At 49.2% G+C, this 15022-nt stretch overlaps 1 protein-coding gene across 1 annotated transcript; it reads right to left on the bottom strand.

Moving 5' to 3' along the window:
* Positions 1–867: 867 nt before the first annotated feature.
* On the bottom strand, positions 868–11662 carry LOC104077808 (adenosine deaminase CECR1-like). The gene is made up of 3 exons (XM_009579175.1): positions 11345–11662; positions 8118–8343; positions 868–1213 (listed from the first exon to the last, which is right to left on the bottom strand). The coding sequence occupies exons 1-3, from the start codon at positions 11655–11657 to the stop codon at positions 979–981; spliced, it is 774 nt and encodes a 257-aa protein (XP_009577470.1). The 5' UTR covers positions 11658–11662; the 3' UTR covers positions 868–978.
* Between the last annotated feature and the right edge of the window lie 3360 nt (positions 11663–15022).

Below are 15022 nucleotides of genomic sequence, written 5' to 3'. Positions count from 1 at the left end.
GGCTGCTCCATCCGCTGGACGCCGTGGTGCCAGCAGCAAGCTGCTACCTGCATTCCCACGCACAACCCGCCACCACCTCCTTGTCCTTCAGGTGCTGCCGGATGGACCTTGCACAGCAGCTTCATTCCCGTTGCAATGGACTGTTAAGAACAAGGAGGTAGGTGGTGTAGTGAGGAGCAGTGGCCCTGGTTCCTTTGTTTTGGTGAGGCATCTGGCTCTCTGACAGAGCTCCCACCCCACACTGCCCCACTTGGAGCTGGTCTGGAGAACTGTATGGAAAAGGTGTGCTTGCAGTGTCGAACTTGCCACCGGGAAAGCGGGAACCGTTATAGCCGAAGAACAGTGATGGGGTCTGCTGGTGCTTGGGAAGGCGTTGGGGCAGCCTGCGATTGTAGGACAATCTGACCGGTTCTGGGTGACACGAAGGAAGAAAGGCCTAAACTATCACCAACAGATTTTAGTGTTGGTGGCAATGAAAGGAGCAGTTCATACTTCACATACATAGCCAAAATTTTAAGTTGTCTGCAAACTGTGGAAGACTGCTTTGCCAATCAATTTACTAGCCAGTTCAGAGAAATCATTCTGAAATAAGCTGTGGATTTAAAATAACGAAGCTATTCCAGAATAAGCCTCTATTCAAGACAGGAAGTTGTTCCAGAAGAGCTGCCACAGAACAGGTGTTTCTGGTGCAGACAAAGATGAGATACATCTTCCCAAACAGCAAGATTTCGACACAGCTCCCAGTCAGACTGTGCAATGCAGTTTTGTGCTGTTGCCACAGTAGGTATCTTCCTTAACCATTAAGAACAAAGCATTTCTCACTTTCAAGCCCTTGCCTATGCAAATCTCCAACAAAGACCTTTGAATATGATCAAGGTTTTCCAGCATCCTTAGAAGGGCAGGTATGCAAACATCCAAAAACTAAATTCAAGATAGGGCTTGAGAAAAGTTATGGAGAAATAAGGATTTAAAAGAATACTAGAGAAGCCAAAAAATACGTACCGGAGGCAGGATAGCTCTTATCTCGACATACTGTATGTTATCTTCATAGAGCTCCAGCAGCCCCTGGTAGAAATAGGCCTTGAACACAGGTGCATAGGAGATAAGTCCAGAGGCAATGAGAAAGACTTCTTCAAATCTTTTCCAAATGGAAGTCTGAGAAGGGTAGGCCAGCTCAGGGGCATCTGTCACCAGGGTCAAGTTTCTCAGCAAGCTGCAGAAAAGGGTAAAGGGAAGAGGAAGAATGAGAAGAACAAACAAGTCAACTGGCTTTCAGCATACAAAAAGCCACCGGCTGGCAGCTGGGTGTTTGGTACAGGAGGAAACAAGATAGGTGTGAGTTTTATTGTCAGAGACCAAGCTTTGTGGATGTGACACTCTCCCACCCGCGTGCTCTGGGGTGCAGCAGCGCCCGGCTGTGCTGAAGGAGGCACGTGTTCTTTGGTCAGGACCAGGAAAAGGTGCAAAGCCGTTCCTGCCACAATAGGGGCCCAGTATCTAACTCAGAGCCTGTTGCCACTGCAATACATATGAGCATAACAAAGACTGATGCAACTAGGAAGCATTCAGCTCATTTTTCTGCCACCTATATTTACTCCTCTAATGGCTGGTACAGATAATAGCCGATAGGTAAAAAGTCACATGTTACATGTTGAGCTACAAACAGGGTAAGACTAGGTGTTCAAAACCTGCCCCTTCCTTTTTTTAAGGGCAAAATCTTGAGGAGTAATGGAGTTACAAAAGGAAGTATGATGTTTTTATATCGTAAGAATTGCACTCTGCTACCCAGGGGTATCCTTAATCTGAAAGTAGGCTAGTACATTACTCCTGCAGACGATATATTCTCCCAAACATTTTCAATGCATGTAAAAAGTTATGACACCTGGCCCTCTGTTCACCACCTAAAGGCAGATAGAGTCTCCAGGAGATGCCACGTACTGGGCCACCATTAATCTTCTTACTAAGCCTGTAACTTGCCCAGGTACCTTCGTGTTGTCAAAATATGTCACCTAATATAAGCAGGGGGAAAATGATTGCGAATCAGAAATCCTCCCCCCCACCCCACCCCACCCCCCCAGCAGAGCAAATCTGATATCCTGCCTGCCTTGCTGATAACTTCTTCAGACTTGTCTGCTGGGAAACAACTGATAAGAATCGCAGGTTCTGGCTTTTCCTTAGTGGGACAGAAACGTACTTATTTCCTCCATAGAATCAGCCGGCATATAAGCCTCTTTCAGAAATCCAGAGAAGCGGCGGGTAGTTTTATCGAGCAGAGTTTAAGGGAGCCAGTAATTGCAGGATTATCTAGTTGCGGGTGACAGCTTGCATTTAGGACAGGGCGAGCGTCTGTGCCGCCACGCTGTCCTCTGACAAGCGGATAACCTTCATCCCGCCCGAAGCCTTGCCTCTGGCAACAGCTCTCCTCCCTCTGCCGGTGGCCACCTGAAGAAGAGTTTGTCATACATTTCTCAGGCTGGTAGGCAAAGTCTGAATGGCAATACGGAGGTGATTAACTTCATTCCTGAGTGGACAAACTGAAGCCACCGCAGCAAGCTGCAGAGCCGGGTGCTTGCAGGCGGGTGGGCTTACCAGTCCGGCCAGGCCTGATGCTTATCTGGTGTCAGGGGCTAAGCAGGTTCAGATAGAAATACCTTCAACCATGCTTCATCTTTCATCCGAGTATATTGTTTCCCCTCAATAACAGCTACTATTATCTTTAATAATGTTTCGTGTTTGATGTCTTGCCCCCCATCCTCGTGCAGCGCTCTGCTCTGTTATATGGGAGATGTGGGTTTGATTTGTGCTCTTATTATCTTCTTCCAGGAGGCTTCTGCAAATGGAATTAAAAACCTTCCTCCTACAGACGTAAAATGTGATCTGGTCCAAACTCATAAACTAAGACATCCCGGGCAGGTACATCCCTTCTGAGTCCCTCCATCCTGTCCATAAAATGGAGTCCATTCCCCCAGCACCTGCCTGCTCTTTCGATCTCTTAAGGACCCTCTTCCAGCGGCTGCAGTTTCATTTCTTCTTCACTCTGTTAATTTTTTTGCCAGGAACAATTTTAGAAGCAAAACTGTACACAAAGAGACGCTCGTACCACGTTAAGGATGAGATTTTAAATGCTCAACAGTCAGGAAAATTCAGAGTTAAGGTTTCCACAGCAACTTCGGCTCTGCCCTCCCGCGCATTACAATAGGGGTTTTGGTGCCATTATCACAGGACACTGGGCAACCCCAGCTACTGTTCAGTAATCCATGCAACTAAACAGACCGAGCTGGACCACAGCCGGGGCGGGCGGCGTTTCGGGCGGGCAGCGGGGAGCACGCAGCAGCGGGAGACACCGTAGCATCACCCTAGAAACCAGGAATGCGGGAGCCAGGGGCATCTTGAAGGCGCTGATCCAGCTGCCGGAGCGGAGGGGGAGTGCTGCAGCTCAGCGGGGAGGGGAGAGGAGGTTTCGTGTGGGAAAAGCTGGGGAAAGCGGGCTTGTCCGCTCCCCTCCTGGCCTCAGCCCTGGCCGAAGGGCAGCTCCCCGCCAGCCCCGCAGGCCGGCGGAGAGCACCTGCCTGAAGCCGAGAGCCGAGCGGGGCTGTTCCCACCAGCCCTGCAAGCATCGAGGGAAAAACCTCCCCGTGGATCAAAAGGCCGTGCAAGCCCGTTCTCGCCACCCCGCGCAGCTTCGTTTCAGATAAGGACGGGCGGTTAGTCGGGCTCCCACCGCTTTCTCCCCTTGTCCTGTGAGAACTCAGCTCCTCCAGCAACGAGCGCGCACAGGGCTCCCCTCCCTGCCTTTAAATCTAGCTGTACAAACTTGTGGTTGTTTACTTAGCCTGTGCTCTTGGGCTAGAAACAGCAATAAATCCCCACACCACCCTGCTCCTAAAAGCACATAAATCAAATCATGCTTTTTTTATAATCCCCTTCACTTTGAGACTGATTATTGATCCCTATAACTGTTGAAGATTTATTGCGTAATAGTGATCCATCCTTGATAACTGGATAATCTCCTAAGGGTTCAGGGGCTTTTGCCATCAGTAGCTCATGCAGATGAAGCAAAGCTTCATAAACACATTTTTTTGCTTCTTTTCTGGAATGGGTCCTCGCCAGTGATCAGGTGCAGACTACAAATAGCCTTCCATGTCATGTCATATATGCACCGAACAATGCTCTTGCAATGCATATGCCCGAAGGGGCACAGCTAAAACGACCAGCTAAGGATTATTTATTTTCAACTGTGGTTTTGCTTTCTCTTTTTCTGGTTTTTTTTTCCCCCTAACTGTTTTTCTTTCTTGCGCTATATAATGCAGGAGCAAATGGTTTTGTTGCCTTGTTTTTAAAGGGATTCTTTTTCCTGCTTCTTTTTCTGTTCTCAATGGGTAATTATACCCCTCTCCTCACTGTAGTATCTGAATGTCTTCCAGTGGTGCATTAAATAGTGTGACTAACATCTGTCACATGTGGTTCATTCGCTTTCTCTCTCTCTCTCGTCCCCTCTTCTTCTCCCCAAGGGGAGACTTGTAGAGGGAGCGGAGTGCTTTGTTTCTATAGTGGATTTTTATTCTTTTTTTTTTCTTGTAATGCACACACTGCCCTATTTTTCTGTGAGATAAGGCAGCCGGAGGACACAGAGGGGAAGGTGAGGGCGGTCCGGGCAGCCGTTAGCGCCCAGGGGAGTTGTCCCCGCAGCCTCGGCCGTGGTGTCAGCTCCCTCACAGATGACTTCATCCTGGTGATAGAGAGCTCCGCTGGGCCGCCGGAGCTGCGCTGCCGGGCACGGCCTTAATCCTCGGGCTGCTGGCGGGGAGTGTGTGCGCGGTGGTATTTTACAAATATCTGGAATGTCAGCGCTGTTTCCCTAAATATCTAGGGGCATGCTCTTGCTTTAGAGATGGTGGCCATTATGTTGCATCTTGAGGAAAAAAATGGCATTCTGTTATATCGTAATTGATTGTGAAGTAAATAAGTGAGGTTTGGGGTTTTTTTAAGTCTCAAAGAAAAATTCCCTTCCTTTCTCTGTCTCCTGGCCCGCAGTCTCCTGACTCTCCTTTTGGAAGCTTACCAATAACAGAATACTCCAGGGTCTTGGCCCATAAAACGTGTGTTTTGAATAGGAATGATTAAACCTTCTTTTGAGGGAAACAAACAAAAAGACTTCCTTCCAAAACACACACACATGTATGTATATGTATGCATATGTACCTAAAAATGCAAACAGCAAAAATGTGATGCAGATACCTCTCTCCTTCCTGGTCAGGAATCCAGTAAGGTGAAAGAGGTGCAGCCTCTCAGAAACATTTCCATTGTTCCCCAGACGTTTGCTGATCCACCCTGTCTTACATGAGAGCCCTTCCCTGCTGCCATATTCCCTTGATACTTCCTTGAAACCACCCAACTATCCATCCGTTCCTTCCTCTGACATCTGCTTTCTCTCAGCTTGTCAGTGCTCAAGGGCAAAGAGGAGTGCAGGAAAGAGGTAGCCTGGGATGCACATGTTCAAGAGACTGGGAGAGTTTCCAGAAACTGAGAAGCAGAACAGATTGGGGCCTATTCCTGGCTAGAGACCTATTTCCAGGCGGCCAAAAAACATTCCTAACCCCTAGACTAGTACCCAGGGATTAGATGAAAATAGGAGGGGAAGCGCCTCAATGTGGCTGTTGTTCATATGTTTGCACATTATGTGCAATGACTCCTCTGCGATTTTGTGGTGATGAGCACAGAAGGGCAAGAAATGAAGGACGACCTACTCAAATGAGTAAGTCTGAGCACGCAGGATGCGAGAGATCCAAGTTTGTACTTGGCTCTGGCAGGCATTTGCTGAGGAAAATCACTTCATTGGTCTCTGCCTCTGTTTCCCCTCTGCCCTTGGGGAGACCCTTGTAGCGGGGTCTGTCTTGTGTCCCTATGCAGTGCCTGCCACTCTGAAGCCCTGCTCTGACTTGTGGCTACTAGACGTTGTCGGACAACTAATACAAAAGAAGAGGAATGTGATTACACTGCCTCTGAAAAGAAGTCGTGTTCCCAAACAGGACCATAGGGAACCAAACAATGTACAGCTCCACCCTCCTAGGTGTATAGGATGCTGTGGCCCCTAGCCTCAGCCAGAAAGGGACATCACGCTACGGAAATACAACTGAAAACAAATACAATGGAGGGTTGCTCCTGAGATGGTTCTGAAATACCCACAGCAATTGCTTGGGCTTTAAGGAAGTGAAGCTGTTTCAAAATCCAATCTCTTGCACATTATTTTTGGGTCTCCTGGTGGGATTGAAGAGAGCTGGTGCCATGGTCTTTCCCTCATCATCACTCCCAGTGGAAATGGAAGGGAGCTAATGGGCAACCAGTTTTCTCTTTGGAAGACGTAGATAAGTGACTTCTCACTGGATCTTATTTCTTCCATCACATGTCAGGGCAGTTGAGCCTCAGAGTATAAAAGGTCAAAAACCCTGGATCTGGCACTACCTTCTCCTTCCCTTCTGGAAGTGCTCAGACCTCTGCAGGAGAGGAGCGGTGGGTGCCCCGGAGAGTCAGCTCCCTCTGCCCTGCCCCTTGCTGTTGTTGGGGAGGGAAGGCAATACCATGCTAAAGGTCTGGCAGCTCCTCAGCTTCCCAACCTGACCTCCTTCCCAGATCCGTAGGGCACAGAGCCCAGGCAGCTTCCATGTGGAGGGGATACCAGCTCCCTAAGGGTTGATAGGTCTCTATTTAAGAGCACACACCCTCACTGAAGAGCACTACAGTAAAAACCATGAAGTTTCACTTAGGAAATGCCGTAATTAGGGTCACACGCATCAGCTTAATCCAGCTTTCTGCTCGTGTGTTGCTATGGCTATACTGTCTTTAATTACATGACACCCCGTACTATTTTTTTCCGTGGGACCCCAGCCCCCCAGAGCACCGCGGACGGCAGTGCCCTCTGAATGGATCACTACTCAATATTTTCCTTTATCCTCATCACTCAGTGTCTGACTTCATGCATTATTTAGCGTGCTCTCTCCAGCCCCACCCCCGACGCCGTGCCGAACTACATGCTTCCTCCTGGCCTTTTCGGCAGGGCTTTGTCCCGGGATCAATGGCCCCTGGATGGGGAGACAGGGCTCCATTTTCCTGCCACCACCGGCTGGAGGGGGAGCCAGGCTATTCCCACCCACCTGTAAGTGATTAAATGGTAGGTGAGCAGCCAACTAACACCTGATCCTGATAAAAGGCTGCCAGCAGTTAAGGTAGGAGCTGCCTGCAGGGAGGGGAGCTCCTGCAAGAGAGTAAGTGATGCCTTGGGGAACCATCTGAGGTGTGAGCTCCTGGACAGTTATAGGAGGCCTCGCCTGTTAGCAGGAGGGTGTTGAGAGGGGAGTGCTACCAGGCAGAGGACCTGTGTGTAGGGTTCATTGGCTCAGCCAGTGCCCAGGCTGAGACGTAACCCCTTGTCTGAGGAGGGCAAGTCACAGTTCCTGGTGCCTGAGGGTCCTGTTGGGAATGAGTGCCCCATGCTTCAGCATGGTGGGTACTAGTGGGGTTTCAAAGAGAGCCCTCAGAAAATAAGGATGGTGTTTGGAGGGAGAGGCTGGGTTGCGTTTTCTGTTGGGTTGCTTTGGATTTTTTTGGTAGTGCAGTAACTAGCACAAGTAGTTTGCCCAACTTCTTGCTCTGAATCAAGATGATGACTTTACAAATGGCTGCTCTGCTGTTGGGGAGAGCTTTGTTCCTCAGCTACCTGACTTCCTCATCCTGTTCCTAGGTACCTCAATGGATGAGACAAGGTCTTTTACCATGCAGCCCTGTCCCATGCTGGGAGCATATCTAGCCTAGGTGCTGAGGAGAGGTGGGAGCAGGTCACATATATCTACTTAAACCACTGTCTTCAACATGTCTGTGCAAAGGACCAGAGCGAGGGTGCACAGAAAACTACAATTTTGATGGTCTCTAACTCTGGTGTACTTAGTGCTGCAAGCTACAAGTTCTTATATTGCTATTTGCTTGTTCTATGTATGCAGCCCTAAAGAGATTTGCCCACTTTCAGAGCAACAAGCAAATGGGAAAGTTAGACCAGAATGATCCTGTTGGCTACACCATGCTCTCATGAAGTACCGGCAGGCTTGCAACTCCCCTTCGCTCACCTGCTATCGAACTCGGTCACATTGCGCAGCTGTTTCCGGTAAGTCTCCAGCAAAACCCACTGGGAGCACTGGGCTGGCACTGGGTGAGGAGGGTGAGGCTTGGAAAAGCGAAACCGGACGGTGCCTGTGTGGGTGAAGCAGATGTAGCAGTCGGGGAGGTAGGTGGCATTGTACACCAGCCAGTCCACGCTCAGGATGGCATAGTCATGCAGGTGTAAGACAGCACCTGGTGGGAAGAAAAGTATATCCTAATGAGACAAGGCAGCTGAAAAGAAGGAACGGAGTTTTGATGTGATAATAGTTTGAGTTTGCCCATCCAAGGGCATCTGGAAATGCTTCTAGATGGCTGTGAGTGACCTCTCCCAGCAGAGAGACGGAGCGGCAGCTCTGCCTCCCCCATGCTGGGGGATGTGGCCCCCTCCACATTAAACGTGGGGCAGGCAGAGCGTGACAGCTCCCTGGGAGCAGAGGGAGGGGGAAATCAATAGGGAGCTCTGCTTCTCCACTGGGATGGAAAATGCTCCGAGTTATTAAAGGTCTTTCAAACAGACTTTGCTCTGAGCTGGCTCAGGCCCCACTGATTTAAAGAGGAACTCGCACAGTAGGCAGCAGTTTACAAGGCATACTAGCTGACTAGCAGACCTGAAGCAAGCCTCTGTATCTAAGCTGTTTGAATCCCAGCCTCAATTTTTGCATCTAGTCTGTGTCTCTTCTTTCATCTCTTTGAAACTCTAGCGTACACCAAGATCCCAGACCATGACACACCGGGGAATTGCACTCAGATGCAGAAGTACCATGTATTTCTATGCCTTATCAAAAGCACGCTCACTTACGTCGTACATCTGTTGCTGGCCAGCACGAAGGGCCTTTGGGATGCTCTGTTATTGTGCAGAATGTTGGCAACTGCCAGTCTTCCTGGCATAGGAAGTATCTTCTGCATGCTCTACCCATCCTTTCGTTTTGCTAAAATCTCTCTTTGGCAGAGACTTCTTACATTATTGGTGCTTGAACTAAACTTCACCTTTGTTAAGGGAAGATACTGTGAGAGCTGAAGTCTTATAGATATGTATTTTATTAGCCTAGAGGAGACCTCATAGTCAAAATAGCTTTGACGCTCTTAGGGGTAAAGGTGAACATGAGTAGGAGAAACAAAACAAAAGGACTGGTATGCATGTGACATTAGACAAACTTCAAGACTGTCATCTATAGTGGTCTCATCTAATATAGACTATAATGTCTATAATGTTTCACTACAGAGGGTCTGACTGTTAAGATGCTGAGCAACTGTGGTTACTGCTCTTACCAGAGCTAGCGTGACAGAACGGGCATGCCACAGCTGTCTAGATCTGACCCTCCTCTCACTGGCAATGCCACCCTCTTTCCTACGTGAGCAGTAACAGAAATTACAATAGTGCTTGAAACAACAGTAATTTGCCAGGGGCTCTGATCAAGACTGAAGCCTCTAAGGCTAGGTCCTACTCAAGCAGTTACAAGGATGTGATCTTGGCCCTAAAAGCTTACAGCTCTTGCAAAGATTCTGAGAACCCATTTTAGCATCTCCTGGATTGAAAAGTCAATTTTTCTGTTTTGATTGCTCCTTAGTATCAAAGATACTTGTCGTGGTTTAACTCTATCCCAGCCAAAACCAGGACAATACTCCATTGAAGAGGGAGGTACTTTTAAATTCCTTACTATTCAATTCAGCAATGAAAGGGTAATGGCAACTCTGACATCCCAATCATTTATGGTAACAGATTAGGATGCTGCAAGCCAAGGATCCTCATCCCATACCAGGGGCTGGGAGGCAGAAGCTGGGAAGTGAGGAAGATGGCTCTTATCCATGGCCAGTGTCACAGCCTTGTAAGTAAAAAATGCTTCTGTGGAGAAGCTGACTCCCAAATCTTCCAAAGCAGGCCACCAACCTGTTTCCAGGGAGCCACGTGGGCAAGGCCATGGGACTCTGCATCTAAAGAGGGACCGCCTGGAAGGGTGGACATAGTCACAGGGGTATTGGCAATGTCTGCTGCAACTGTCTCGTATCTTTAGTTGAAGACGACACCTTGTTCAAATGTTTCCTTACTTGAAGGGGGAGAAACTAGTCAGTTAAGAGTCAAGGCCTTCGTCCTGTGATCATCTCAACCTCCTGCTTCTCTGCTGAAATGTCAGCGGCTCAGGGATATGGAGACACCAGGCTTCCTGCTACACAGCCTAGGTGGCTTGGATTTCCACTTGGCTAAAAATATCCTCTCCTCCTTTCCATCACAACCCAGAGTACTGAGCTTTCAAATGCTGCTGTGTCCCAGCTGCTCATCGGAGGACGCACAGGGTGACGTGGTGAAGGTATCAGACAATCTCATGCTATCATCACCTAACCTATAATGTTCCAAATGCCTTAAAAACTGTGCATGCTGCAGAGTGCAGAAGCCCCTTTTGGTATAGGGCATGGCAGCCCATTAGCACATAGCTTGCTGCACAACAGGGATGAAATGACATCTCTAAACTAAAGACAAGAGGAGAAATGCCTGCCCTTATAAGCAGAGATCTCCTATAAGTGCACAGAACAGAACCTGATTAAGAAAGACTAAGTGAGACAATAGAATAGTTTCTATATCATATTCTGCAGGTCACATCAACACAGGCTTTGACTTCCATTCAACAAGTAAAAAAAACTTGCAGTGTTGGAGGTAGCACCTTCCTCCTCTAGTGCCCCCGGACTTTCCAGTAGATTTTCAGGCCTGCTACAGAACCACCTGCACAAAAACTTATTGGGGGATACAGCACTTCTAGCTAAGTAGTGGACAACTTCTTAGGACAACTTCGACGTGCAAGGTTGGTAGCATGTTTGTGGTATGTGTGGAAAAAGGAAGGGCCCTGGCTGGAACATGCTGAACAAATGAGTGTCTGTGATGGCTTGTCTTCGCTTCCTCTGCCTTTTCTCTATGCTTGAAAGGCTGAAGGATTCATATTGTAAGTTATAGCAAATGCTACAATTGCTGGAAATGTGTATTCATCCAATCCAACCCCCTCTTCCTCTCTCCCCCTGCCCCGTCCCCAAGCTCAGAGGCAGGGCTCTTCCTGGAACCCAGCGAGCATGATTTACAGCTCTCAGAAGCTTGCCTGCAACCAAAGCTCTGCCACGTCTCCTCATGCTTTGTCCCAACTCTGGCATAGAAAGCAAAAGGCGAGAGGAGGATGACTAAGGTGAGCAACCCTTAGGCCAAGCCTACCTTTTGGCATGCGCTTTAAGATGCTGAAGACCGTGCTCTGATCAATGAGGCCTTTTGCCCGAAAGAAGTGCATGCTTGGAGGAAACTGTCCTGTAGTCATGGCTGTTGCAATCTCCTCCTTCTTGAGGTTTACGAGCTTTGCACTGAGCTGCTGTTCCTGTCTACTGAGCACCAAATTGCCACCTGTCTGATGGGCTTCCTCCTCCTGCATTAGGGAGTCCCGGTCCTTCCAGAGTGGGCTGGGAAGGCAGAGGGAAGCCAAATTCAGGAGAAGGTATGCCAGCCTTATGCCTTGCCCAGATGGAGGCTTCATCTTAGCGTTGCACCTGAGGGGGAATAAAAGAAAATTGGAGCACTAGCACAGGTCAGAAGGTGACATCTTAGCAATGATCCATCTGCTGGCCCATCCTGCAGAAGTAGTGTGTTAATGAAATGTTCAGTACTGGGAGAGTATCTGGTACCTGTGTCCCCTGTATTTAGGACTATGCATTCACGCACTCCCCATGATGCTGTCTGCACCCAGCAAGGCTGTGGGCAGGGTGGAGAGGAGATGCTGCTCCCTGGATCAGGCTGGCAGCACATCACACAGACCTGCAATCTGGCAAAGGTCTTGCCCTGGAGTGGGGGAGTGGTGAGGTCAGGACTCCAGCTTGCAAGCTGGGATGGAGCCCCCTCAGAATAAGGGGTGCTGGTGACAAGGTGCTGGCCATGCTGCCAGCGTCCCAGGGAGGGAAGCAGGGGGCCATAGCACTTGAGGTGCTTTTGGTTTTTGCTTGAGCTAATCAGATCCTGATTCCTTACAGTCAAGACCTTGTTGCACCCTGTGCTGGTTTTGGCTGGGATAGAGTTAATTTTCTTCATAGTAGCTAGTATGGGGCTGTGTTTTGGATTTGTGCTGGAAACACTGTTGATAACACAGGGATGTTTTCGTTACTGCTGAGCAGTGCTTACACAGAGCCAAGGCCTTTTCTGCTCCTCACCCCACCCCACCAGCTAGAAGGCTGGGGGTGCACAAGAGACTGGGAGGGGACACAGCTGGGACCGCTGCCCCCAACTGACCAAAGGGACATCATGCTCAGCATATAAAGCTGTGGGAAGAAGAAGGAAGGGGGGGACGTTTGGAGTTACGGCGTTTGTCTTCCCAAGTCACCATTACACGTGATGGAGCCCTGTTTTCCTGGAGATGGCTGAACACCTGCCTGCCGATGGGAAGTAGTGAGTGAATTCCTTGTCTTGCTTTGCTTGCACACATGGCTTTTGCTTTATGTATTAAATTGTCTTTATCTCAACCCATGAGTTTTCTCACTTTCACTCTTTGATTCTCTCCCCCATCACAGCTGGGGGGAGTGAGTGAGAGGCTCTGTGGTTCTTAGTTGCCAGCTGGGGTTAAACGACAACACACCCCTATAGTATGTTCCAGCTATCAGAGGGGTTAATTTATGCGCAGAAAACCCCTGGCTTCCCCTGCAGCAACAGAGGTGTGTCCCTTCCTTGCAATCCCAAAAGAAAGAGGATGGATGGAGACCACGGGAGTAGTAAGAAGTCACAGGAGACAGGCACATGTGAACCCCGAGAACTCTGCCTTTCCCCAAAAAAGCACAGCTGTAATATAATCCTTCAACACCAGGCTTTAGTGACCCTCCACACCAATCCCTCCAGACCAAAGCAGGCTGGAGAAAGGCTCAACATTTTGAAATGGTCCCTTGTGAATTACATAGTAAGTCCCTGCTTGCACATTTTCTGCTTCCAGCCTCTCTTCCACCCGTGGTGCCTCCAGCCCCTCAGCCTCCGCCCCATCAGTGGGTCCCAGGCGATGAAGATGTGCTGGGGGAGCAAACTGCAGGGAGCAGAGGCCGGGGTGGGGGGGAGGTAGATGCAGCCCCATGTCAGGCCTGGGTCTGAACTTAGCGAAGGAAACATCCTAGAAGGCACTATCTTATCCCTGGTGAGACTGACTCACTTACTGTTAACTTTCCTCCTCCTTGCATCCAGAGCTCATCCAGCTGCCGCCCGAGAGATCAGGGAACAGTTATCTCTCTTGCAAGCCGGCACTGTCCCGGCAAAGATAAAGAGGCAGGATCCGTCCCGGCGGTGCAGAGCGAGGCACCCGCTGGCGCAGACAGTTCCTCTTCCTGTGCTGTCGTTCCGGCTTGCTCAGCTTTCATTTATTCCAGTCACTACCACTTCATGAATATATAAAGAGGAGGAGGAGGCAGGGGAGGTTATGAGAAAGCGGGACACAGGCGCCCGGGCAGGCGGCTGAAGGGAGGTGGGCTGGGAAGCGGGGGGCCAAAGCGGCGGGGTCACCCACGAGAACCCCTCCAGCTCCCGCGCAGGATAGAGGTGGACTCTTTAACCCATCATTGCCTGCCTGCGAGGCAGTCAGGGGCTTGTCTGTGCAGCCCCCGTGCCTACCCTGATACGCATACGCAGCTCTTAAATATCCTGAAAGAAACACCTAGGCACGCGTTCCCGGTACGGGGAAACTCTTCAGCCCCGCACAGGCTGTCCCAGGAATACACGTGAGCTTGGGTATCTAATCTGATGTAGAACACCGTGCATTTAATGCCAAGGACACTGCAAAGTCTGCTTACTAATGGGTTTTTATCTGAGAAAAGAGTAATTTGTAAAAGTAGTTTTAAATTATTTTGCCCAGTCTTTGCCAGCTGTGTGAACCAGGCAGACATCAGTCCAACCGGCCGCACCGGGGCTGCATTGCGCACACAGGGCTAAACTTGTTCCTGGGGACTGAATCAGGTGGAGGTGGGTACGGTCTGATGTTTTTTTTTTTAAAAATCACAGCAAATATTGTAATTTCACCATTTTATTTTGCACAGTTGAATGGACTGAGTTTTAAAGATATTTAAAGCAGATGTTACATAAACAGCTTCCAGTGGAGAACAAAGTCCATTTGGTTTAATTTAATCAAAATTTTAACGATTTTATTTCGTTTTAATAGAAAAAGAAAGATCTCGTAAGCCAAAAGCTATTGAAAACAACCTGCAGCAGTCACAAAGACTGTTTTCAAGGCAGAGAAAGTAGAATCTGGCCAATAATATGTTAAATTCCATTAGCTGGCACCACTGCAACAGATTGAAAGCAGGGGGGACAGGCCCCCCTGAATATCCCAGCTGGACACTCGCCAGCTTTCCCTCCTCTCCTAGTCCCTTCACCCTTTGCTGTCACCAAGATTAGTCCCAGCATCCATGCAGGGATCAGCCAGGATCCCCCAATGCTCTCCAAGCCCCAGCTGGGGCAGCATGTCTGGAGGGTGGCTGCAGCCCCTTGCCTGCTCCTCAGCAGGATGGGGTTTTTCTGGAGTCCTGAGATGATCCTGTTCCCAAAGGGAGATCAGAGGAGCAGAAAGATGACCCAGCTATGCAACGGTCTGCCTAGTTGATGAAAGCAATCCAAGGAGGTATGGGGGGAGACCGCAGAGGGAAGCGCATGGAGTTTTTTTCAGCAAGGACAAACATTCTGCCTACAAATACCTTCAAGGGAACAATATAAGCGAGGGAAGGGATTTGCTCTAATTATCTCGGAGTAGTAAAGCCTGGTGTTAGGACCATAAAACCAAATTCAGGCTAGGCAGTTAGAAAACCATCTCTGCGGCGAGCAATTGGGCACTAGAGACAGGTTCCCAGGCAGGAGCGTCTAGAGGGGTTAAAACGCTGTGCA

The sequence above is a fragment of the Fulmarus glacialis genome, unplaced genomic scaffold (assembly GCF_000690835.1).
Source record: "Fulmarus glacialis isolate BGI_N327 unplaced genomic scaffold, ASM69083v1 scaffold6446, whole genome shotgun sequence".
NCBI lineage: Eukaryota > Metazoa > Chordata > Aves > Procellariiformes > Procellariidae > Fulmarus > Fulmarus glacialis.
This window is presented reverse-complemented; position numbering and strand designations above follow the sequence as displayed.

Bases quoted from the DNA above. Each gene is read 5' to 3' on its own strand.
- LOC104077808 (XM_009579175.1), bottom strand. From the start codon at position 11,657: ATGAAGCCTCCATCTGGGCAAGGCATAAGGCTGGCATACCTTCTCCTG. The intron at 8,344-11,344 runs GTAGGCTTGGCC...TCTTCCCACCAG, and splicing joins CTTAAAGCGCATGCCAAAAG to GTGCTGTCTTACACCTGCAT. The intron at 1,214-8,117 runs GTGAGCGAAGGG...CCTTTTCTGCAG, and splicing joins GTGACCGAGTTCGATAGCAG to CTTGCTGAGAAACTTGACCC.